Source organism: Schistocerca piceifrons, chromosome 1, assembly GCF_021461385.2.
Source record: "Schistocerca piceifrons isolate TAMUIC-IGC-003096 chromosome 1, iqSchPice1.1, whole genome shotgun sequence".
NCBI lineage: Eukaryota > Metazoa > Arthropoda > Insecta > Orthoptera > Acrididae > Schistocerca > Schistocerca piceifrons.
The window spans coordinates 621643762-621671061 of NC_060138.1; the positions used below are offsets into that span (position 1 = coordinate 621643762).

The 27300-nt window shown below is 41.1% G+C and overlaps 1 protein-coding gene across 4 annotated transcripts in view; it reads right to left on the reverse strand.

Annotated features, from left to right (window-relative positions):
• LOC124804395 (leukocyte tyrosine kinase receptor) overlaps positions 1-27300 on the reverse strand; it is an 874407-nt gene that overhangs the window by 479160 nt on the left and 367947 nt on the right. For all 4 annotated transcript variants that reach the window (XM_047264751.1, XM_047264750.1, XM_047264749.1 and 1 more), the window contains exon 4: positions 23140-23280. In XM_047264751.1, coding sequence (XP_047120707.1) covers positions 23140-23280 — 141 coding nt within the window. The remainder of the gene's footprint in view (positions 1-23139; positions 23281-27300) is intronic.

A 27300-nucleotide genomic window follows, 5' to 3' on the forward strand; every position in this document is an offset into this window, starting at 1 on the left:
TACATTTCGCTTCGCGTAATTTTTGTTTGTCTGCAAGGCTTTGGCTATGTTTATGTTTGCTGTGAAGTTCCCTTTGCTTCCGCAGCAGTTTTCTAATTCGGTTGTTGTACCACGGTGGCTCTTTTCCATCTCTTACGATCTTGCTTGGCACATACTCATCTAACGCATATTGTACGATGGTTTTGAACTTTGTCCACTGATCCGTTTCCCTTGTAATTACATGTATTTTAGTGACTCTCTTTTTTTATCGTTGTTGTAGTGACCGCTATTAACAAGCTCATTACGCCCGCCACCACAGTCACGTGATCGATTTACAATCGCACGCTCGATATCTATCGTTTGGAACCCGAGGCTTCGACAGGCAAACATTCTTGGAAATTACCGAAGTCAGAAATGAGGAATGCTAACTGATGACTAGACGCGTTCTCCTGATGAAGATTCGATGGCAAGAAAGAAGAGCAGAAGGTATTCAGCAAAACTTTAATGCCGGATAACATCTACGTAAATTCTAGAAGCTTCGTAGCTGATGAACAATGTTACAAGACACGTGTGCGTGAGGAGTATGAGGAAACCATTTAGATCAAACGTTAATAATCTTGTTGGAAAAGGAGCTAACGTATGATCTGATTGAGGCTATTAAACGAACCATGTACACAGATAACAAAAATTTTACGTGAACATTCAAATTTGATAACTTAATGAGAACCACTAACTACTGAGAGGGCGGAGTAAGGATTTGAAGAGAAGTGGCTTTCTCAATAACATGCATGAAAGCAATCCAATAAAATTAATCTAGCAATACTGAAGAGAGGGATACAACACGTCGCCTTTGAAGAATGAAGTCACAAGTTTGTTTCCAATTTGGAAAGACATAGACGAATGTTGATAAACAAATTACTATAGAAAAGTTATCGTAGACATATACCACGTATATCCATATTTCGAACGTAATGTTACATACATCGCTTTTTTCGCAGTAGAAGATACTAGTATCCTAGTTAATGTGTAGTGGTCATCCAAAGAATAGGGTACTACTGGTAGTGAAAAAACACCGGCGCGGAATGCCTCAGTTGACTCATACAGGTTGTGCTTCAGTTGTAGGTCAACTGAAATACGGGGTACGAATTTTACTTGTGTAGGTTTTTTCACATGCGCTAGTAGTAGCATCAACTACAGAATATGATACTAGTACTAGCGAAGGCGAAAAAAGCGAAACAAGTAAAATTTGCATGCCGTAGGTCAGTTGGAACTATAGGTCAACTGAAGGACAGTAGTACTAGCGAAGACGAAAAGAGACACAAACGTAAAATTTGTTAACCTATACAGATCAACTGAAGAATAGGATACGAGTACTAGAGAAGGGAAAATAGCGACTTACTATCAGGCAATGGTATAATTCAAAATGTGTACACAGATGATTTAAATTACCACACACGACAAAAAACATACGCAATATCTATCTCTTAATAACACATTCGTTTATTTTTATTTACTATTATGACGCTTTGGAACAGAAGATAACCGATATCTACGGCTCGAAAATAAACAAACTAAAACCTGTGACTAAAATATGACGTCATTGGCGACAGCCGAGGAGTTGTATCCCATTCTTCAGATGACCTATTAATCTTGCATATAGTGTTGAGACAACATTACTCTGTTTTGCTAAAGCAACAAGCCACATCCTATCCATCACGCTCCTTTGTGTTATTAAAAGCTTTTATTTTTCATCTTTCAACGATCTGGCACAAGACCTTCAGATATTCAGTCGTTCATAAATGGTTGCCAGGGGACGCTATTTGTAGCTACTTAGTGCTAGAGGTTGCGAAAGAGGAGTAGAGATCATGCAGCATTTCACTGCAGCTGCTGGTGACGTCAGCAAGGTAAGAAGCGTGGAGGTAAAAAAGAGACGGCAGATTGCACTTTAGACTTATGCCACAGTCTAATAAATACAGTCATGCCACTTTCTGATGTGGAAGTTATTGCCACGTGACAGCTGGAGCGACACTTGCGCTCCAAGCGATGAGAAAGCAGCCACATTCGTCGAAGGATAAAGTTTGTTTTCAATTATTTTCTACTTAATTAATGGAATAGTGGTTATATTTGTGTTTTCCATGCGCCAGTAAGTTACCAAGAGACTTGAATTATCGTGAAAGACATGTAAAAACAGCTGAATCATAATTATTCAATAACATAAGCTACAACTCTTCATCAAGAAATATTTTCGAATATGTCTGTATTTGTAGTTTATTCCTTTGAAATAAGAGACTATAAAACACATTTCAGGCATGAGAAGGATATATTTCAGTTGTTATCTGTTGTTATAATCATAGGCACTTTCCTTGACAGTTAATTTTTTTTATGGAGTCCAGTTGTTCTTCCTTTTTTACTCGTCACTCGACTTTCTAATACACAAATATGTTTGGAAATGTAATGAGTTTCGCTTCAAAAGCGAATGTGTTGAATATTCTTGTGGCTCAAATTTAGCAACAATTGTGGAATAAGTTTCTCCTGTATTGGGAAACAGTTATAATGGCTTTGGCGATTTATTATCTTGTCTGCGTTGTTTTCCCTTAAGCTACACTTGTGGTAGCTTATTCGATACGTTGAATAATGTAAGTATTACATTCCATATAGGTATCCTAAGTTGCACATTCACTGATTTGGTTGAAAGTGTAGCGATAAAAACTCTGCTTTGTTGGTTAGATATACGACCTCTTTCTGTAAAAAGTCAGAGTTTCTGATGTTTACTAATAATTTTTTTTTGTTATGAAAGAAAAACGACATTATTCGGTAAACGTTTGTACAAGAGAATCGTAAATAAACTTTCCCGTGGTTCACCGTTTCGTACCTCTCGGGGTGCTTAGAAAACTAAATAATCTCAAATGCGGTGTAATTTTTTAATTATTGTCGACTTTTATGGCACTACATTCACAGCCCATTGTAGAAACTATGTTACAAATCAGTATAAACGGTAATATTCTCATGTATCTGGTATCGTATGCAGAAGTGTCGCCTGCTGACCACTTGGGGCGCTGCTGTTGCAGTGGGTAGCGAAAACGAGTCAGAATGTCGCGACTGTTCTGTTAGTCCGTGTTTACGCTTCTTGTTTATTATCTGCGTCATGCGTACGTAACAGCTGTAACAGCTGTTTTAAATACTAAAAATTGCAGTGCTTACATGAATAACATAATGTAAGGAAGGCAATTTCGAACGTTTTTCCGTTCTTGGATGAGTATTTGCTGTAGTAATAAGACACATTTGGTCTCTTTAATGTACCGTAACTTGTTTTATATTTCAAATAACCAAGAAGAGAAGGAACTGATGTGAAAAGGACACTTTCGTAATGCATCTTTTTCCACTTTCACTGGATACGTATTGGTAGCTGGAATGCGAAACATTGCTTGTTTGCTTGCTTACTGGTACTGTTTCTTGTTCGTCGCATTTTCAGCTTTCAACTCGTAGGCACAATATTTTGTAAGTGCTCGTTTGCAAAAAACTTACCTACATGTTCTCTGTTAGCCCAAAACGTGTGCAATGAGAACAGAAGCAAGGTGTGCTCTTGTATCTTGTACATGTCAACAAAGTGAACACAATGAAAAGTTTGTTAACAATAAGTCAGAAGAAGAAAACATTTTTAATAATCATTTTTTAAGTGTTGTAGAGAAAATAGGTTCCAGCTATTCATTAGAAAATGCAAGGCAGTATATGGAAGAGGCAGTATCTATGCAATTTGATAAAATTGAAATTCAACCCACCTCTCCTAATGAAATTAGGAAAATAATAAATTCACTCAAAAGTAAAAGCTCACATGGAATTGATGGCATTTCCAACAGAGTACTGAAAGCTTGTTCCCAACAAATAAGTAGGATTCTCAGCCACATATGTAGTAGCTCACTGAAACAGGGAATTTTTCTAGATAGACTGAAATATACTATTGTTAAACCATTGCATAAAAAATGGGATAGATTTGATGCTAACAACTATCACCCAAATACACTTCTGACAGATTTATCCAAAATTATTGAAAAAGTAGTGTATTCAAGAGTAGCACCACATATTTGTAAAAATGTAGTACAAACAAAATGTCAGTTTGGTTTTCAGAAAGGCTTTTCAACAGAAAATGCTATATATGCTTCCACTAGTCAAATATTAAATGCAATGAATAACTGAACATCACTCATTGGGATATTTTGTGATCTCTCAAAGGCTTTTGATTGTGTGACTCATGAAATTCTTCTAGATAAGCTTAAGTATTGCGGTATGAGTGGGACAGTGCACAAATGGTTTAATTCACACTTAACTGGAAGAATGCAGAAGGTTTAAATTAACAGTACCGATAGTCTACAAAAACCAGCAGAGTCCTCTAACTGGGGAGGTATCAAGAACGGTGTCCCACAGGGTTCAGTCTTGGGTCCCTTATTGTTCTTAATACATATTAACGACTTGCCACTCTATATTCATGAAGATGCAAAGTTAGTTCTTTTTTCTGATGATACAAATATAGTAATCCCATCCAAGAAGCAAGAATCAGCTGAGGAAATTGCAAATTATGTCTTTCAGAAAATTATTAAGCTGTTCTCTGCAAATGGACTGTCACTAAATTTTGAGAAAACACAGTTTATACAATTCTGTACAGTAAATGGCATAACACCATTGATAAATGTAGAGTGTGAACGGAAGTCTGTTGATAAATATAGAGTGCGAACGGAAGTCTGTTGCTAAGGCAGGACATTCAAAATTTCTAAGTGTGTGCATTGATGAGAAATTGAATTGGAAGAAACACACCGATGATCTGCAGAAATGTTTAGATTCAGCTACCTATGCTATTAGGGTTGTTGCACATTTTCATTATAATGTACCAATAAATTAGCTTACTATGCCTATTTTCATTCACTGCTTTCATATGGCATCTTATTTTGGGGCAATTTGTCATTAAGAGAGAAAGTATTCATTGCACAAAAGCGTGTAATCAGAATAATAGCTGGAACCCACCCAAGATCAACTTGCAGACATTTATTTAAGGAACTCGGGATATTCACAGTACCTTCGCAATACATATATTCACTTATGAAATTTGTCATTAATAACCTATCCCAATTCAAAAATAACTGCAAAGTGCATAGCTACAACACTAGAAGAAAGGATGATATCCGCTATTCTGAATTAAACCTCACTTTGACACAGAAAGGGGTGAATTATGCTGCCACAAAAATCTTTGGTCATTTGTCAAATAGTATTAAAAGTCTGACAGATAGTCAACCAACATTTAAAAGCAAATTAAAAGAATTTCTGAATGTCATCTCCTTCTACCCAACAGATGAATTCTTAGATATGAAGTAGTAACTGTAAAAAAATTAATTAATTATTTTGTGTAAACAAAACTTACGCTAAAGTGACACGAAATGTCGTATTCATGATCTATGGAACAAGGATTAATGTATGTATGTATTATTGAAATGTCAGAGAAACAGAACTTCATAGAAGTTTACCTCCATGCAGATTACAGTCTTAGTTTTATTAGACTGTCAGTGCATTGTTCTCACTGTAGTTTCTCACTTTGAAACTTACCTATGATGTGTCATTCAGTGTGTGGCCAATAATAGCAATTCATAGGGTTAAAAAACAGATAAAATCTTTTAAACATCCTCCAGCATTTTGGAATGCTATAAACTCAACTGCCACCGTCCATGACTCCAACCATAGTACCCCTCAAGGATGTCCACTCATAGAAGCCTTAAAGCGCACTATCCAGATAATTGCGAAAAAAGGACTCCAAAGTTTTAAACGTAGCTTATACATAAGTCATATACGGGTCATAAGCAGCCAGACAGGAGATAGATGAAGTAGCTCAGCCAGTAGTATGCTAGGCTACCATGGCGCCACTCTGTGTTCGATCCTATGTACCTGTTGGTATGGTTTCATTTCGTTTTTTTAATCGTTTTAAAAATTATAACTGCTAAATAAAGTTAATGGCCTAAAATATTTTCACTTAAATCATAAATAATTTTGTTTATGAAATGGCTGTCACAGCTACTTAAAATGTGACTAGCACTCATCAATATTTTCTTTTTAAAAAGTTGAATAATTTCAAAAGCATTTTTAATGGATATAAATTGACCACAAAATTTTGCGTGGAGTTTCAATTATATGAAACTTTTTACAGTATCATATTCATTTGTCAATTTTGTACTTTATGTGCAAGCATCAGAATGGTAATTGTCATAACAACATTGAAAACAAAAAATATTTTGGCATCTTGCACAACTGCTGAAGCGTAATTGTTTACAGGAACGTTTTTTTAAAAGATCTGTTGAAAAACTTACTTCACTGACATTCCTGGAAACATCTCTTTCATCACAAAGCCTGGAAGCATACCATACATATTGGATCATTTCCTTAAAAATTGGTGATGACAGCTGATAATGGACTGTTGATTGTATTTTTATACAGTCTTCACGACAATTATTTCTGTATTATTTGCAATAATATAAGCACAATTTTGTATATGCGTTATCAGACTTTTTACATGTCTGTAAAAATAGACGTCACTTGGTTGAACAAGTGGAGTACAATTTGGAGGAATCACTGTAATCGTACATGTTCGTGATCACTCGTCATTCTAAAAGATTTCGTCATATAATTCAGGCTCTGCTTGTCCAGCACAAGAGTCAGTAATTAACAGAAACCTTTCTTGACCCACAAAAGACTCGATTGAGAAATTCACTACACAGTTCGATCGTCAGCTTCGCAGATTTGGAAGACGTTATTACAACGTTCTTATAGTTGTGCTTATATTCTTTTACTGTTTTCTGAACACGGGGCCAAAGTAACCGGTTGCCTGTTGTGAACAAACAAACGCTTGGGGTAGTATGTTTCCAGACAGAGCGAGATCGGATTGAGCGGTATATTTTGTTGTTTGTTATGGTCTTCATTCCAAAGACTGGTTTGATGTAGCCCTCACTGCTACTCTACCTTGTACAAGCCTCTTCATCTCCGAGTATTTACTGCAACCTACATACTTCTGCATCTGCTTACTGTATTCACCTCTTGGTCTCCCTCTACGAATTTTACCCTCCACGCTTCGCTTCAGTAGTATATTGGTGATCTCTTGATGTCTCAGAATGTGGCCTACCAACCGATCTCTTCTTCTAGTCAAATTGTACCACAAACTCCTTGTCTCCCCAATTCTATTTAGTACCTCCTCATTAATTACGTAATCTACCTAACTAATCTGCAGCATTCTTCTGCAATACTAAATTTCAAAAGCTTCTATTCTCTTCTCGTCTAAACTGCTTATCGTCCTTGTTTCACTTCCGTACATGGCTACACTCCATACAAATACCTTCAGAAAACACTTCCTGACACTTCAATCGGCACTAAGCAGATTCAGAAGGATGTAGGTTGCAGTAGGTACTGGGAGATGAAGCTTGTACAGGATAGAGTAGCATGGAGAGCTGCATCAAACCAGTCTCAGGACTGAAGACCACAACAACAACAACAATTTTGTAATCCAAAAAAGACGATCTACTCCTCTTGCCTTCTTTTATTCTGGTTCATATTCATCTGATGAGCTGTGATCTCCGTACTTTTCGGATGGTTTACCTGCACAGTTTTAATTTTCGTGAGCAAGTTCATCATCAGTCACCAGTATTTTGTCCAGCCATGTCCATAGTACGTCTGTAAATTTTTTCACCCATCAACATTGCTGCACAAAAAATTGTCGTTGAAGATTCCAATGCAATCAAATTATCTAGAGCAAGCAACGTAATAAACAACCTCGTCTTTTAACATCCCCTTTGATACTACACTGTATGATGAATCTGCAGCTTCTGGTACTTACGTGATGTGTTCATTGACAGTAATTTTTAATTAACGATATTGTAAAAATTCTGATAATATTTCACAGTACAGAACGCTCCAATCTCTGCGAATGTCAGAAAATACCTGACACTGTAGCAGGCAAGGCCAATTGCTCGATTAGTTCCGTGCGGGCCTTGACCCTTCCCGACCGTATGCCTGTTTATATATACAGTAGGGAAACAGCTATATTCTGCTTTTCCGCGAAGGCTTCGGTTCCTCGAATTTACAACGAATATTTATAACCTTTCCACAGCTTACAATATCACCCATTTTGTAATAACTTTGTAATCACAGTAATTAACGCTTTAATTTACCTCCATTAAAATGCATTTGAAATTATTCAACTTTTAAAAAATAAAGTAAGACGACTGTAATTCACATTTTAAGTAGCCCTACAGCCATTTCATAAACAAAATAAAATTATTTACTATTTAATTGATTATACTTTAGACCATTAACTTTATTTAAAAGTTGTTATGATTGTTAAAATAATTAAGAAAACAAAATAAAGTAAAATAGAGCCTACAGATAGCAATTTTTAATTCTCATTTTGTTCGTTATTGTTCATTGCATTTGTTGTGGTGGCCGTCCCATTACACCCGTTCAAATTCATCGTTCATCCATTCACTCAGTTTTTTTTACTACAGAGGGCAGCTAGCCTCCCTTTTTTCCGTGGGGAGTAGAAAAGGGATCCAGAAAAAGAAAGGAGAATTTCCATTTTCACTTTTGCCCTAAGTTAAAAAAAAGACCACCACTTCAGGCGTTGGTCCCCATCTAATACTACTCCCAGCACCACTAACTTGCAGCTATGAGGGGGAGAGAAAGGATAAAGGCAAGGAACATAATAAGTCTTTTGTTTTTTTATTTTTTTGGGAGCCTTGAATAGCAGGTCCTGCGTCGGCCAGCACGTCCAAAGGTGTCTTCTCATTGAGTGGGCGTAGATTCTGTTATCGGTTCTGTTTGTGTCGGGTGGATTCAGATCAGTTTTCAGCTTCTCATGGCTTGCATGTTCCAGCTGCGAGGCGGATCATTAAAGGTGTTCCCTAAGAAATTGGAGAAGAGTTGCTGATAGCACGGGTTGCGTGTTAGCACGCAGTATCGTTCGTTGCGACAATTCTAATACTCCAGGACTGACTTATGGCCAGAATTTAAAAAAAATAACGAATTGTGTGGCCACAGAGCTAGTTCACAGAGGGAGTTTTGGTGGTGGGTTAAAAAGTACCCTCTGGGAATAAAAGTGTGTGGATGTCGATATGAGTGGGTGTTTGGTGTGTGAGAAACGCCAAAATACGCAGCGCAAGTATCTTGCTGGACCACAATGGAACCGGTGGTCGTCTGCGTCGTTCACTCCACAGTGGGTGCAGAGTGATTGGCGGGTGGGGGGGGGGGGGGGGGGGAGGGCGAATCGGCTAGATGGATCCGATGTGGCCGATGTCGGTTAACTTTTTTGACATTCACTGTGATATACCACGGTGACTGGACGTCGGATACTGGGAATATTTAATTTCGATGGGGTTGGGCGGGCTGCACTGTTTTAACACTTCGTAAACTATTTTCGTCTGAAACAAACGACTGAGCGGTAAAGACTGACAGACATAACTGAAGTAAAGAAAAAACCGCCGGATATGATAAAAAGGGGATGGGATGGTCGATACCAAAGCTGGGGGACCATCTGGCCGAAACCACCGAGCTCTCGTGCCGGCATAAGATCGAACCCGGATCGGCCGTATGACGTCCTAGCACGCTACTACGCTACTGACTGAGCTATTTCACCTGTATGCTGGCTCGCCACTTGTGACCTCCCATATGAGGTGAATGTGAGCTACGCTTGAAACTTTAGAGCCTGTTTTCTTGGAATTTTCTGGATAGTACGCTTTAACACTTTTACGAGTGAGACACCCTTGAGGTATATTACTAAACTGCGAAGTCTCATCCCGAAACTGAATTTCCGAGAGCAGAAGGTTTTCTTATTAGTTAGTTGGTTACTTTCATGTTACATGTGTCATTTGCACAATAAGCCTTGGTATATGGAACGAGTCATAATGCAATAACATCAATTCTTTTTGTAAATATGCCTCCATGCTAATCATTTATTAGTTTTTTCGTTTTTTTAATCGAAGACACATGCTAGTCAGTAACTTCTACCCATCGCCATTTACACATTACAGCAGTAGATAATTTTCTGTGGAATAGGAGGAATTGTCAAAGATAAACGTTTTCAGCTTAGTTTCAAATTTTACTTTGCCATTAGGCATTTTGTGTCAGTGGGTAAGTGATCAAAACTTTTGGTTGCAGCATTGTGAATCTCCGTATGTCCTACATTTTCTTCTTCCGAAATTGTAATTATATACATTATTGTTTGTGTTTAAGTGCAGTGGATTATTTGCAACAAACTTTATGGGGATAGATTGCTACTCAGACGTCGAGCAGCAGGCAGGCATGACGAAAAGAACCTTCTCCAGAAAGGAAGCGAAGCACACACACACACACACACACACACACACACACACACACAAAACTCACGCACACATGACAGCTGTCTTTGGTTGTTCTAGCCACCATTTTTTTAAAGGGGGAGGAAACGTAAACAACGAATAATTATCGGCGAAAGGAATTTAGGACATGAGATGCTGCCCCAACAATGAGCGCAGTTCCGCAGTCGTGTGCTGTGCGGGGACGAGACCGTTGATACAGTCTGACTCGGATGTCGGAGCGTCTGCAATTTGTAAGGCAATGAAAAACACAGGAAAGAAGAGAGAACGGGTACTTAGTAAAGTAAGCCAAATCCAAAATTAAACGACAGAAATAAAACCACTACAATAAAAGTAAACAGTGCAACCATAAATATTCATGTATACAAAAGAAATTATTGCTTGAGCGGCTCCTCTTACGAATGAAATGTGATTCTTTTAAACTGTAGATTACGATCGGATCGATTAGTACACCTTTAAACTACACAGTCTGGCGTTTTTCATTATACAACTACGTCTCTTAACAATTGAAGCACCAAACGTGGTCAAAACTGGGCACGGGCACGTCGGAGTGACGTCACGGGAAAGTATCACCGCGGTGAATCTAAAGTTTTGGGCTATTTAAGATGGCGGACGTCGACTTTAGGTTTGTGACACTAAGACAACTCTCTTCTTTTTTTACCTCCTTGCTAAGAAGAAACGTCGCTGGTCTTAGGAGCAAAATAATAACCAATTCGTGAAGCGTGAAAAATGACCTGTTGCAATACTGACAAAAATGTGGCTCTTAATTATCGTACTGAGAGGTACTATATAGACTATCAGAAGCTCAGAATTAACGCTGTGTTATAAGAAACGTTTTAATGTAATCAGCCGAATTATAAAGAGAGTTTATAATAGTGCAAGGTGTTGCAACTCTACTTAGATAAAACCGAAACACTGTTGAACCATTATGCAGAGATGAATTAGCATCTGCTCTGAAGAATCTTAATAAATCCCAATCACCCCTTCGTGTTGGATTACTAGAAGTTAAACCAAACGCTTCCTTTCGCTGTTTAAAATTTTGTGACACAGATTGTGTCCTATTCAATCAGAATAATGATTCAAATAGGCCTGTGGTCAGAGCTCCTAACCCAACAGTTTTAATTCTCATTTTATTCACACATTTATTTCCTTTGTTAAGATATGAAGAAAGTTTTACTACAAGCTTACCCATTGTATCTGCGATGTATCTGAATGAATGAGTAGCGTATGAATGTATGATGTCCACGCCTCTAAAAGAGAACTTACTGAAGAAGCAGTTTATTTGAGGATAAGTAACTAAACATTTCAAAATAAAGGTAGCAGTGCTTTCAGTGAAGGACAAAGATTTAACAAAAAAGATGTAGCAGTTATAGGCGCCAGGTTTAAAATGATGTGTTTTTAAGTCCCCACTTGCCAAACCACAAATAAATGTGCCTATCTGACCTATTGTTAATCGCTTTCATCCCAGGTCCTTTGTACACTTTCCTTTTCTGAAGACAGAAGACTCCTGAGCATTGTCATCCAAAATATCCACCACTACCAGCAATCCCACAACCTGCAAAAACTCGCGCTTGTAACCTGCTCTGTATTCCACCTAAATACGTAAACCTCCCTCCCAATTAACAAGTTCCTGTTCCATAAAATCTCGAGCGTGCAGCCGCATACATTCAGTTTCTTCTTGTAATATTTCGGTTGAATACCGTCCAGCCATCTTCAGAGTGAGCCGAGGTGTGACGCTCCAGCCCTTGCTCCGTCCTTTTAAACTCGAGGACCGAACCACTGCGTATGCGGCCAATGATACACGAGGCGCCAGAGACGTTGATAGGCGGCAAAGAGGAGTAACATATGCAAGGAAATTAAATCTATGGCTGCGCAGTCGATCCACACGGTGATATCGATGTGTCACGGAGAGCTGTACCGTCGCGACGTCTTTGTGATTTAATTACAAAAATTGATGGATTCCATGATGTGTCCAAGCTGAAGCCGCTATCTCTGTTAATCAAATTCATCGCCAGCCGAATTTCAATTGCTTCTTTCACTACTGAGTCCCAGAAAGATGAAGTCGAGGCCTTTATTGACAGACTGGAATCACTCAAACTGAACAATTTCGATATGTTAGTCAGTTTCGATGTAGTATCGTTGTTCACAAAGGTTCCTCTTTCGGTATCATTGTCTTTCACAGGAAAGACTTTCGATAAAAAGATTTCAGCTTTATTTGAACATGTTTTGACCTCGACATAGTTTTTATTCAGTAACGAATTTTATGATCAGTCTGACAGTGTCGCCATGGGTAGTCCTTTGCGCCCTTGGTGGCCAACTTTTTTATGGAGGACTTCGAGGAGAAAGCGCTGGAATCTGCTAGCTTGAAACCCACAGTCTTTTGGAGGTATGTTGATGACACGCTTGTAGTGTGGCCCCATAGTGAAGACAAGCTAAAAGAATTTTTAAATCATCTGAATTCTATCCACAGACAAATTCAGTTCATGATGGAAATCAAAAAAGATGGATGCCTTCTATTTCTGGATGTGTTGGTACGGCACAAAGACGATGGCACTTTAGGACACGCAGTGTATCGAAAGCTGACCCGTACGGATTTATATTTACGTGCAAATAGCTACCACCATCAGTGGCAGACGATGAGAGTACTCAGAACACTGGTACACAGAGCATACGTCATTCATGACGAGCTTCTACACCTGAGAAGAGCTTTTGAAGCCAACGGGGACTCTCCACAGCAGATCCGTAAGGCACTACAAATGAAATCAACAGTGGGCACAAGAAGAGCGGAAGAAGACACGGAAAGTTTTAAATCCATGGCTTTCCTGCCATGCGTGGGAAACCTTTCGTCAAAAATAGGACGAATCCTCAGGAAACACAAAGTGAATCTGATTTTTCGCCCTCCAACAAAGACTTCAGCACTCCCGGGTCCCATTAAAGATGATTTGATGCTTTGGAAGCCTGGAGTTTATAAGATCCCCTGTGAGTGCGGCCGTTCATACATCGGACAGACGACACGTACCAGAGATGCACAAAGCACCACAGGTACACCCATCTCTTACAACCTAATAAATCTGCGGTGGCAGAGCACTGTATTGACACTGGCACTCTATGGTGTACGATAATGTCGAAATTTTATCCACGACTTCATCTTTCTGGGACTCAGTAGTGAAAGAAGCAATTGAAATTCGGTTGGCGACGAATTTAATTAATAGAGATAACGGCTTCAGCTTGGACAAATCATGGAATCCGGCAATTTCTGTAATTAAATCACAAAGACGTCGCGACGGTACAGCTCTCCGTGTTACATCGATATCACCGATGTGAATCGACTGCGCAGCCATAATTTCCTTGCATATGTTACACCTCTTTGCCGCCTATCAACGTCTCTGGCGCCTCGTTTATCATTAGCCGCATACGCGGTGGTTCGGTCCTAGAGTTTAAAAGGATGAAGCAAGTGTTGGATCGTTAGTCACCTCGGCACACTCTAAAGATGGCTGGTCACTATTCAGCCGAAATATTAGAAGAAGAATCTGAATTTATGCGGGTGCACGTCCGAAATTTTATGGAACAGTCTTATGCCGCGAAAACATGAAGATGCACATGTTCCTCTTTATACATACACTGCTCTAACACTAAATCCATACTTTCATCCTAAAGGAAACATCCTCCAAACCTATTACACCTTTCTAAACTCCTCTTTATATCCAACTGATTATCCCCTGCCTGTAGCCCAGTGTTGAATTCCAGTTGGCCACCAGAATAGCACCTCTGCATGGCCACAACATTTCTACAAAGTTCCCACAGATCATTTCATACCTACCCCCCTCTACAAAACATTATTACTTGTGCCACCGTATATAGGACCTACCTGATCCCATTATCTTGTTTCCTATAATTTCATCAGTTTAATAGACCACACTTTTTCACCTATATTGTTGCTTCTGTCCGAAGCAGGCCTAGTAGATCGCTGCAGAACTTAGAGGAAGCTTCAGTTTACACATTCGTTCCAGGGTGACATAGTCCACTTCCCACAGCTCGTCTGACCTGAACGTCTCCTGAAATACTTGGATGGTAAAGCCTCTAATACACTTGGAAGTGACGACATACCTTTCCTACTTAGTATCCCCTATGCCTTACCTCACCCCCATGCACTCCATCTTAATATCCGATCAAAGGTTATCAAAGATCAATTCGGTACTAACTGGTAATCAATAGATACCTACACCGGAAGCCCCTTAAGTATATCCCTCACATTGCCTCCTTCCTACAACAGACTTGGTCAGGATAAAACACCGTATCCAGCCATATGACCCTCAAGCTTATCTGTCATAACAGTCTCCCCCACACAAGGTCCTCCGCGAAAACCGAGCGAGGTGGCGCAGTAGTTTGCAGTGATGCGGCAATCTGGACTCGCATTAGGAAGGACAACAGTTCAGATCCCCGTCCGGGCATCCAAGTGTAGACATTCTGTGATTTCCCTAAATCGCTTAGGGCAAATTATGGGATGGCTCCTTTGAAAGAACACGGCAGATATCGTTGCCTGATCCGAACTTGGGCTTCGTCTCTAATAACCCAGTTATCGACGTGAAGCTAAACTTTAATCTTCCTTCCTTTCCTCCGCGAAACATATCGAACACTCACTACTCCTGAAACTCACGTCTGGAATGCATTCAAACGCCATTTCAAAATACAGAGACATAACAGAAACTGGATAAATGCTAAAGAAATGTCTGTACTGGTATCAAACATGCACCTAACATAACGCTACACGCCCCATTAACTCCTCCAAATATTGGAATTCACCCCACCGAACCACTGCCAATAATTCGTACCTGATTAACAAGTCCTCCTCAACAATGGTTGGCCTTGCTATTTCTCACACTATCAGGGTTATGTTCTCGCTGCTTGCGTGAGAGTATCATTTGTATTTATATTACATTGTTATTTTTTCATCGTTTTTCACAACCCTCACTATATTTCTTTCAATTGAGGTCGCTGATGACCACGCCGTTTACCGACCTAAGATGCCAAACGTCGTCGTCGTCACCATCATCATCCTCAACAATCATCCCCCATACGACAATTTAACAACACTAATCACTTTGCATCCCATTTCTTCGACAGCTTCACACCTCTTGATGGCCTGCAGTTCAACTACTCCCCAATTCATACACCCCATGAACGCATAGTTACGCCTGTCTGACTCTTTGCTCGCAGCTTGCACTACATAGATGACATAGCGCAGACACAGGTAAACAAATCAGTCACAGCACATGGCATAAATCACGCACTACACAGAATCTCAACGGTTACTCTAGTCACAATTGCCTTAACTACACACACTCCAAATAAAGTAATTCTCACGGATCAGATCTCTGCACCTGGCGTCATGTCTTACTAGTTGCAGTGCCCAAAGAACAAACCACAAGTGGCGAGTTTTAGAGATTTTATGCGAATGAATAGGCCGGGTGATAAGGGAAGATTTCGGTTACATTACATCATGCTCAGACAGTGATTCCGAAATTAGATACTGTGTTCTAAGGCGCACCCAGGAGCAGATATCGACTCAGATCAGAATACAGTGGAGATGAAAAGTAGATTGAAGTTTAAGAGATTAGTCAGAAAGAATCAGTACCGAAAGAAGTTGGATGCGAAAATACTAAGAATGAAGAGATACACTTGAAGTTCTGTAAGGCTATCGATACAGTAATAAGGAATATCTCAGTAGGCAGTACAGTTTAAGAGGAATGGACATCTCTAAAAAGGGCAATCACAGAAGTTGGAAAGAAAAACAGGTATAAAGATGGTAATTGCGGAGAAAGAAGTAATACTTCAGTTGATCGATGAAAGAAGTAAATACAAAAATGATGAGGGACATTCATAAATACGAGTTGCAGAGGAATGAGATAAGTAGGAATTACATGGAAGCTAAGACAAAATGGCTGCATGAAAAATGTGAAAAATTGAAAAAGAAATGATTGTCGGATGAACTGGCTCAGCATATAAGAAAGTCAAATGAAGAGCAAGGGTGGTACCATTAAGAGAACAACGTAAATTCTACTGTTAAACGCAGAGGAGAGAGCGGCTAGGTGGACAGAGTACATTGAAGGCCTCTATGAGGGAGAAGATTTGACTGGTGTGATAGAAGAAGAAGCGAGAGTCGGTTTAGAAGAGATAGGAGATCCAGTATTAGAATCAGAATTTAAGATCAAATAAGGCAGAAGAAATGGATAACATTCCATCTGCATCTACATCACACTTCGCAAGCCACATAATGGTGTTGGCGGAGGGTAGTTTTTGTACCACTAACTGAGCCCTCCAACGCTGTTCCACTCGCTAACAGTGCTTGGAAAGAATGATCGTCGGTAAGCCTCTGTGTTGGCTCTAATTTCTCGAATTTTCTCCTCGTGATCATTACACGAGACGTATGTGGGGGGAAGTGATATGTTGTTTGACTGTTCCCGAAAAGTGCTCTGTCGAAATTTCAATAGTAAATCTCTCCGTGATGCATAAAGCCTCTCTTGTAACATCTGCCAATGGTGTTTGTTTAGCATCTCTACAACGCTCTCGCACCGTCTAAACGATCCCGTGACGAAACGCGCAGCTCTTCGTTGCACCTTCTCTATCTCCTCTATTATTCATATCTGGCAGGGATCCCATATAGATAAAAACTACTCAAGAATCGGTCGAACAAGCGCCTTATAAGCCTCTTCTTTCGTGAATGAGTTACATTTCCTTAAGATTCCTCCTATGAATCTGAGTCCGGCTTCTGCTTTTCCCACCATTTGTTTCATACGGTCATTCCACTGTAGTTCGCTCCGGATAGTTACTCTAGATATTTTACGATAGATACTGTTTCCATGGTTTGTCATCAACAGTGTAGCTATACAGAAGTGGATTTATTTCCCTATGTATGCGCAATATGTTACATTGATTTACGTTCAAGATCAACTATCAGAACCTGCCCCATTCATCAATTCCCTGGAGGTCATTCAGCAATTAGTTACTGTCTTCTGGCGCTGCTACTCTGTTATAGACAACCGCCTCATCTGCGGACTGCCTTGGAGAACATCCGACGCTTTCTACTGGATCATATATACAGGGTGGAGAAAAATTGTGTCAGGAAATTTTAACCCTGGGTAGCTGATGCCAGTAGAAACCAAAATTACTAATGTTGGGTGGGTTGACAACTCACAATTTTTAAACTACGGAAACTTGGCGCCACGAGCTCCGGTTGGCCGTGGGATTGCCCCGGTCATGCGTTGTCCGGAGCATACGGCAACAGGGCAATCCCTTGGCCAATCGGAGAGCGTGGCGCCAAGTTTCCGTAGTTTAAAAATTATGCGTTGTTGACCTAAACAACATTTGTAATTTTGGTTCCTACTGGCATCAGCTATCCAGGTCTAAAATTTCGTGACACAGTTTTATTCCACCCTGTATATATATTTTGCAAACAGTAGCGGTCCCATCACTCTTCCTTGGAATGCACCGGAAATTACCTATACATCTGTCGATTTTGTTCCGTTAAGAGCGACGTGATGCGTTCTGTCTGCAAGGAAGTCTTGAATCCAGTCGCAAATCTGCTCCGACACTCGATAAGTTTGTATTTTTTTCACTAAACGGCAGTGCGGGATAGTGTGAAATGCCTTCGTGAAGCCAAGGAACTCGACATCAATCTGAGCGCTATTGTTTACGGCACTGTGGATCTCATGGAGGAACAGAGCGAGTTGAGTTTCGCAGGATGTCTGTCTCCGAAATCAATGTTGATTTTTATAGAGGAGATTTTCATTCTCCAAGAACGTCATAATCCTTGAGCATAATCCATGTTTTATAATTCTACAACAGATTGACGTCAACGATATAGGGCTATAATTGTGCGCATCTGCTCTACGGTCCTTCTTAAAAACGGGAATGACCTGCGCTTTCTTCCAGACGCTAGATATCCTTCGTTGCTCAAGCAATTTACGATGAATTGCTGCTAGACGTGGAGCAAATTTTTTACATAAACTTTGTAGAATCTTATAGGTATCTCATCTGTTCCTGACGCCTTTTTGCACTACAAAGTTATTGTAGTTGATTTTCTATTCCTCAATCGGCTATCTCAATATCTGTCATTTTGACGTTCAACCACTATTGAAAGGAGAGACCGTGTTACTATCTTCCGCGGTGAAACAATTTTCGAAAGCAGAATTCAGTATTTCGGCTTCCTCTCTGTCATCTTCCGTTTCTATCCCAGTATGGTCACTGAGCGAATGAATATACACTACTGGCCATTAAAATTGCTACACCGCGAAGATGACGTGCTACAGACGCGAAATTTAACCGACATGAAGAAGATGCTGTGATATGCAAATAGTTAGCTTTTCAGAGCATTCACACAAGGTTGGCGCCGGTGGTGACACCTGCAACGTGCTGACATGAGGAAAGTTGCCAACCGATTTCTCATACACAAACAGCAGTTGACCGGCGTTGCCTGGTGAAACGTTGTTGTGGCGCCTCGTGTAAGGAGGAGAAATGTGTATCATCACGTTTCCGACTTTGATAAAGGTCGGATTGTAGCCTATCGCGATTGCGGTTTATCGTATCGCGACATGGTTGCTCGCGTTGGTCGAGATCCAACGACTGTTAGCAGAATATGGAATCGGTGGGTTCAGGAGGGAAATACGGAACGTCGTGCTGGATGGATCCCAACGGCCTCGTATCACTAGCAGTCGAGATGACAGGTATCTCATCCGCATGGCTGTAACGGATCGTGCAGCCACGTCTCGATCCCTGAGTCAACAGATGGGGACGTTTGCAAGACAACAACCATCTGCACGAACAGCTTGACGACGTTTGCAGCAACATGGACTACCAGCTCGGAGACCATGGCTGCGGTTGCCCTTGACACTGCATCACAGACAGGAGCGCTTGCGATGGTGTAATCAACGACGAAACTGGGTGCACGAATGGCAAAACGTCATTTTTTCGGATGAATCCAGGTTCTGTTTACAGCATCATGATGGTCGCATCCGTGTTTGGCGACATCGCGGTGAACGCACATTGGAAGCGTGTATTCGTCATCGCCATACTGGCGTATCACCCGGCGTGATGGTATGGCGTGCCATTGGTTACACATCTCGGTCACCTCTTGTTCGCATTGACGGCAGTTTGAACAGTGAGCGTTACATTTCAGATGTGTTACGACCCGTGGCTCTACCCTTCATTCGATCCCTGCGAAACCCTACATTTCAGAAGGATAATGCCCGTCCGCATTTTGCAGGTCCTGCACGGGCCTTTCTGGATACAGAAAATGTTCGACTGCTGCCCTGGCCAGCACATTCTCCAGATCTCTCACCAACTGAAAATATCTGGTCAATGGTGGCCGAGCAACTGGCTCGGCACAATACGCCAGTCACTACTCTTCATGAACTGTGGTATTGTGTTGAAGCTGCATGGGTAGCTGTACCTGTACGCGCCATCCAAGCTCTGTTTGACTCAATGCCCAGGCGTATCAAGGCCGTTATGACGGCCATAGGTGGCTGTTCTGGGTACTGATTTCTCAGGATCTATGCACGCAAACTGCGTGAAAATGTAATCACATGTCAGTTCTAGTATAATATATGTGTCCAATGAATACCCGTTTATCATCTGCATTTCTTCTTGGTGTAGCAGTTTTAATGGCCGGTAGTGTATGATTTTGGTTCACATTCTGATTTTTACATACTTACTGATTTTACCCTGTTAGGGTTTGTACTCAGATCGGTTGACAACGTTTTACTTTCAAAGTCATTGCTTCTCTAATTGCTCTCTTTACGCTCATTTTTGCTTCGTTTGGCTTTTGTTTGTCGGCTAGGTTTTTGCTTCTCATGAATGTGAGGTGAAGTTCTCTTTGTTTACGTAGTAGTTTTCTAAACGCCTATTACATCATGGTTAGTCTTTCCTATCCACCATACTCGGAACATATTTTTCTAGGTCATATTGCACGATTCCTTTGATTTTTTTCATTTGTTTTCCACATCTTCATCCGCACCACAGAAAATTGTTGGTGATAGGTCAGATACTCAGAAAGTTGTACCCTGTCACTCTTGCTAAGCAAAAATATCTTCCTACCTTTCTTAACACACTTTGTCAGATCCGTTGTCATAGATGCTATCAGAGCCGCATGATCACTGATACCTTCCTCTGCGTTAACTGATTCTGTTAGTTCGGGTCTGTTTGTTGCCAGGAGGTCTAAGAGGTTACCCTCAGAACTGATTTTCTAACTATATGCTCAAAGTACTTTTCGGACATCCAGAACAACGTCGCAGAATCCCTCTCTCTGGCATCAGTTTTGATAGCGTGACACTACCAGTCTATACCTGGAAAGTTGAAATCACCCCTTATTATAACAGCATGATCAGGAAAATTACTAACACTATACTGCAAGTACTGTTTGCAGCGGTCTATCACTAGAGCTCCTGACCGAGGTGATCTATAAAAGCATCCGATTACCATTTTTGACCGATCTTTGATACTTAACTTCATCCAGATTAATTCACAATCGAAATCCGTGATAACGCTGCTAAATTTTATCAAATTCTTTACTGCAATAAATACGCCGCCACCATTGGCGACTAACCTATCCTTACGGAAAATATTAAAATCTGAACTTAGGATTTCGTTGTCATTAACGTCCTGTTTCAACCAACTTCCTGTTCCTAATGCTATCTGTGTACGCCCCCGGTAGCTGAGTTGTCAGCGCGACAGACTGTCAATCCTAAGTGGCGTCAAATCGAAAGACTTAACCCGGCGAACGGTCTACCCGACGGGAGGCCCCAGTCACACGACTTTTTTATTTATTTTAGTGCTATATGTGCCTTATAACCTTCAGCAAGCGATACAGTTTAGGTACCTTTCCTTGGATGATCCTGCAGTTAACTAAAATCATATTCACCTTTTCCATCTCTGATCTGCGACGACGAACGTTCTCTGAGGAAATTGCGGCTAATTTATCAGGCAAATAGTCTTTGATCCCAAGGGAGGGTTTCTTCGCCTAAAGAAGCCCCCTGTGCATGCCACACGTATTCTGCTATCCTAGTAGCTGCTTAGTACGTGTAGTGCACGCCTGTCCTATTAAGGGGAATCCTGCTATTCTGTGCCTGATAGAGGAGGCCGAGAAATTCACATGCGATACCGTCGCAGAGTCGATGGAGCCTCTGGTATAGAGATTTCTAAAATAATTGTGGGAAGTGGCAACAAAACGACTGTTCATGTTGGTGTGTAGAATGTATGAGACTGGTGACGTACTATCTGACTCTCGGAAAAATTTGATCCACACAATTCCGAAGACTGCAAGAGCTGATAAGTACGAGAATTATGGCACAATCAACTTAACAGCTCATGCATATAAGTTTCTGACAAGAATAATATAAGAATGAATGGAAAAGAAAACTGAGGATGTATTAGATGACGATCAGTTTGGTTTTAGCAAAGGCAAACGGACCAGAGAGGCAATTCTGACTTTGTCGTTGATGATGGAAGCATGACTAAAGAAAAATCAAGACACGTTCATAGGATTTATCGACCTGGAAAAGCGTTCGACAACGTACAATAGTGCAAGATGTTCTAAATTCTGTGAAAAATAAGGGTAAGCTATAGGGAGATGGTTCAAATGGCTCTGAGCACTATGGGACTTAACTTGTGAAGTCATCAGTCCCCTAGAACTTTGAAGTACTTAAACCTAACTAACCTAAGGACATCACACGCATCCATGCCCGAGGCAGGATTCGAACCTGCGACCGTAGCAGTCACGCAGTTCCAGACTGAAGCGCCTAGAACCGTTCGGCCACCACGGCCGGCTATGAACAGGGGGCACGTGAAACTGTTGATGTAGATCCAACCATCAGTTGGGAACGCTAAGCTCAGCGGCACAGTTGGTGCTGACTGAGAAGAGCAGAGTATGTGTCAACTCCTGGTTTCCCAAAATCCTTCCCACCCTCTATTACTACACGCTTATACAACATAGTACTACAAGTTCAAGCACTCCTCACAGGTGTCCGCACGGCAGAGAAACACTCTTGACCTTCGTAACAGGTCACATCGGCAAATCACCTCCAGTGACACATTGCCCAGGACGGCAGTGTGAGAACACCACGCCCGCAGCCAACGGTCATTCCTTGAGTACAGCAGCGATAACTACAATATAAAAGAAACAAAGGTGTGGATATGGGTATGAATGGTTTCATTTTAAAGGCAGGGAAGATAACGAATAATCGAGAAAATTTCAGTCTCATTCGCCATGTTGCAAGAATAGAAGATAGACGTTGACTATGTAACGTTACGCATTCGTGGATGAAACATGTAAAGCGATCTATTGCCAAAAGCGTGTAGTTTAGAGGTGCGGTATCCGCCGCTATCAAGTGGCCCACACTTTCAAATACGCGCGCCGCCAGTTATCGTCGCCACGTTTCCTACAGCACGAGAGCACTGACACGGACGATTATGCCAATGTCAATGAGATGCAATCGGCGGGTGCGTTGAGCCCATTTTGTATGTTTGCCAGTTGAATAACATTTACAGTCCCTGTATTGGTGAGTGACAGATTTATGAATATTTTGTATCTGTATATATTTCTGTATTCAAATCAACTGTTAGTAACTGGCGCTGCTACTTCAGCAACAAAGTCATGTGATATTTTTACAATTTGATATTAGCTGTAGAGTAAATTAATATATCTGAATTCTCTGTTCGTGAACGGCTTCAGCGTCCACTAAAGAACCACACAGCATGCAAAGAATGACATAATAAGAGCGTGGCTGCTCACCTAGGTCCCAGCACGGCTGCTGCTCGTCTTCGCCGTTGTCGCAGTCCTCCTGCAGGTCACACACGTGGTCATAGTCGATGCAGCGACCGTCTTCTTCACACTGGAACGCGTGTACGCTCAAGCACGTCGTCTCCGCCTCCTCTGCATCCAAAAACAACGTTGAATAATATAGTAACACCGTTAGCTTATTATTCTTCGAGCAGCTTTCACACAAAATGTCTGACAGGCAGCAGAGCAAAATTTTATATCTGGAGACAGGCGAAATACCCTCAGACTTCAAGAAGAATATAATAATTCCAATCCCAAAGAAAGCAGGTGTTGGCAGATGTGAAAATTACCGAACTATCACTTTAATAAGTCACAGCTGCAAAATACTAACGCGAATTCTTTACAGACGAATGGAAAAACTGGTAGAAGCCGACCTCGGGGAAGATCAGTTTAGATTCCGTAGAAATGTTGGAACACGTGAGGTAATACTGACCCTACGACTTATCTTAGAAGAAAGATTAAGGAAAGGCAAACCTACGTTTCTAGCATTTGTAGACTTAGAGAAAGCTTTTGACAATGTTGATTGGAATAGTCTCTTTCAAATTCTGAAGGTGGCAGGGGTAAAATATAGGGAGCAAAAGGCTATTTACAATTTGTTCAGAAAGCAGATGGCAGTTATAAGGGTCGAGGGCCATGAAAGGGAAGTAGTGGTTGGGAAGGGAGTGAGACAGGGTTGTAGCCTCTCCCCGATGTTATTCAATCTGTATATTGAGCAAGCAATAAAGGAAACGAAAGAAAAGTTCGGAGTAGGTATTAAAATCCACGGAGAAGAAATAAAAACTTTGAGGTTTGCCGATGACATTGTAATTCTGTCAGAGACAGCAAGGGACTTGGAAGAGCATTGAACGGAATGGACAGTGTCTTGAAAGGAGGGTGTAAGATGAACATCAACAAAAGCAAAACGAGGATAATGGAATGTAGTCGAATTAAATCTGGTGATGCTGAGGGAATTAGATTAGGAAATGAGACACTTAAAGTAGTAAAGGAGTTTTGCTATTTGGGGAGCAAAATAACTGATGATGGTAGAAGTAGAGAGGATATAAAATGTAGACTGGAAATGGCAAGGAAAGCGTTTCTGAAGAAGAAAAATTTGTTAACATCGAGTACAGATTTAAATGTCAGGAAGTCGTTTCTGAACGTATTTGTATGGAGTGTAGCCATGTATGGAAGTGAAACGTGGTCGATAAATAGTTTAGACAAGAAGAGAATAGAAGCTTTCGAAATGTGGTGCTACAGAAGAACGCTGAGATTAGATGGGTTGATCACATAACTAATGAGGAGGTATTGAATAGAATTGGGGAGAAGAGGAGTTTGTGGCACAACTTGACTAGATGAAGGGATCGGTTGGTAGGACATGTTCTGAGACATCGAGGGATCAGCAGTTTAGTATAGGAGGGTAGCGTGGAGGGTAAAAATTGTAGAGGGAGATCAAGAGATGAATACACTAAGGAGAATCAGAAGGATGTAGGCTGCAGTAGGTACTGGGAGATGAAGAAGCTTGCACAGGATAGAGTAGCTTGGAGAGCTGCATCAAACCAGTCTCAGGACTGAAGACCATAACAACAACAACAACAGTGCAATATCAGTTATTTAGTAGTGATAAGGTTAATATATTAATTCCGATTCAGTCTAACCCAAAGTGCTATTCAGTAATGGATAATTACTAATAATTTAGCCAAACTCACAAACATATACTGAGGTGACAAAAGTCATGGGACAGCGATATGCACATATGCAGATGGCGGTAGTATCGTGTACACAAAGTATAAAAGAGCAGTGCATTGGCGGAGCTGTCATTTGTACTCAAGTGATTGATGCAAAAAGGTTTCCGACGTAATTATGGCCGCACGAAGGAACGTAACAGACCTGGAACGCGGAATGATAGCTGGAGCTAGACATTCCATTTCGGAAATAGATAGGGAATTCAATATTCTGAGATCCACTGTGTCAAGAATACACCGAGAATAACAAATTTTAGGCATTGCTTCTCACCACGGACAACTCAGTGGCCGACGGCCTTCACTTGACGACCGAGAGCAGCGGCGTTTGCTTAGAGTTGTCAGTGCTAACAAACAAGCAGAAATCAGTTTGGGACTTACGACGAACGTATCCGTTACGACACAGCGGCGAAATATGGCGTAAATGGGCTATGGCAGCAGATGACGGGCGCTAACAGTACGACATCGCCTGCAGCGCCTCTCCTGGGTTCGTGAGCATATCGACTGGATCCTAGACAACTGGAAAACCTTCCTCCGGTCAGTGGAGTCTTGATTTCAGTTGGTAAGACTGATGGTAGGCTTCGAGGGTTATTCAGAGCTCACGAAGCCATTGACTCGAGTTGTCGACAAGGCACTGTGTAAGCTGGTGGTGGCTCCGTAATGGTATGGGCTGTGCTTACTTGTTAGTCCATGCCACGCCCAGTTTCTGCACTACACCGGGCGAAAGGAGGTCCTACACGATAGTAACATGTATCCCATGAGTTTTTTATCTCAGAGTATGTTATTGTAAGGTACATTTTGTTTTTTCCTTTCCGGTGCAAAAACTATTAAGTTTTGTGGTTGATCTACGTACAGTTGACTTTTGTGGAACACAATTATTTTAAATTCACTCCGTAACACTGGAATGTTAGCCCTTGTTGTTTTTTGACATAGTGGACTCTAAATCTTACCGGAAATTAGATCAAATTGAAGCTGAACTGCAACTTAGAATACATAAGTGGAATTCGTCGTATGAAAACTGACTTGCCTTTTTCTTTTACCTTTAACGCAGTGGATGGAGAAAAATATTGAAACAAAACACGATATATTACCACGCATGAGACGATGTAAGTAAAGCGATAGCATTCATAAAAGCTTAGAATCATATCCGAACGGATAAATATAAATCCTACATGGTCTCCAAGAGTATCTTGTACCAATCGCCCATCAAAACAGGTAAGGGGAGTAGCGATCTCGCACTCTTCTTGCGAAAGTGGACCGCAAAGGTTCAATTATAGTGAGATCTAGTGACTCTGAAGCCCAGGCAAGGATGCGACAGTTCATCCTCGTGCTCACAAAACCAGTCCTGGAAAATGTGAGCTGTGTGAACTGGGCCCTTGCCATCTTGAAATACAGCATCGTCATTGGGAAAGAAACATTGTACCTTGGATAGATCTGATTAGCCAAGATAGTCACACAATCCTTGGCAGTAAAGCGACCTTGCTGTTTAACCATGGGGTCCATGGAATACCACAATGTGGCTGTCCAAATCCTCAGCGAATCCTCGCCATGTTTCACTTTTGGTAGCAAGAAGCCTGTATCAGAGACTTGGGATGGCGTACAGCATTTGGAAAGTGTGAGAGAAGACTTACCTGATCAAATGACTTAACTTCCTTTGCTCCATAGTCCAGGTATTATGGTTCGGTTCAACGTTTTACTTTTACTGGCATTTGCATTACTGATGTGTAGTTATGGAATTCTAGTTCTACCTCCAATCCCAGTTTATGGAGCTCCCTTCGAACTCCCTTCCTCTTAATTTCGACACAATCCTCTTCAATGTCCGTTCGTCACGTTCTCTCAATCCACACTTTCGTCCGTGTTGTGACTTAGGGAACCACGTTTTTCGCTTTCGCTGTATGCGGTATAAATCTTCGATACGGTGCTTCTTGAAACACCAAACACTTTGGCTGCCTTGGTGACGGAAGCACGTACAATACGAGCACCAACAATTTTCCCAAGTTCGAATTCAGTTAGTTTCCACATAACGCACTGAACACTGTTCTGACCAAGACTGACACTTGCAACGTGTTGAGGACATTACACAGGTGCCTCCCCTTCCATTCCCCACTTACTTGTTGTTCGTCCACGTAGACTGGGATACACCTGGTAACCTTCGCCCCTTGCCCGGTCCCTTCTATTCCATACACTGAAATATATCCACTTTATTTTACCTAATCTTCTATCGTGCCATTTAACGGCACTTACAATTCCTGACTGCTCGATCTCGTATACATTGTAGTCGTAAGCCGGATGCAACAACCTTCTTTCCCCTTCCTTGTACTTTTTCTTTGTGGGTCATCAGTCTTCTGACTGGTTTGATGCGACCCGCCGCGAATTCCTCTCCTGTGTCCACCTC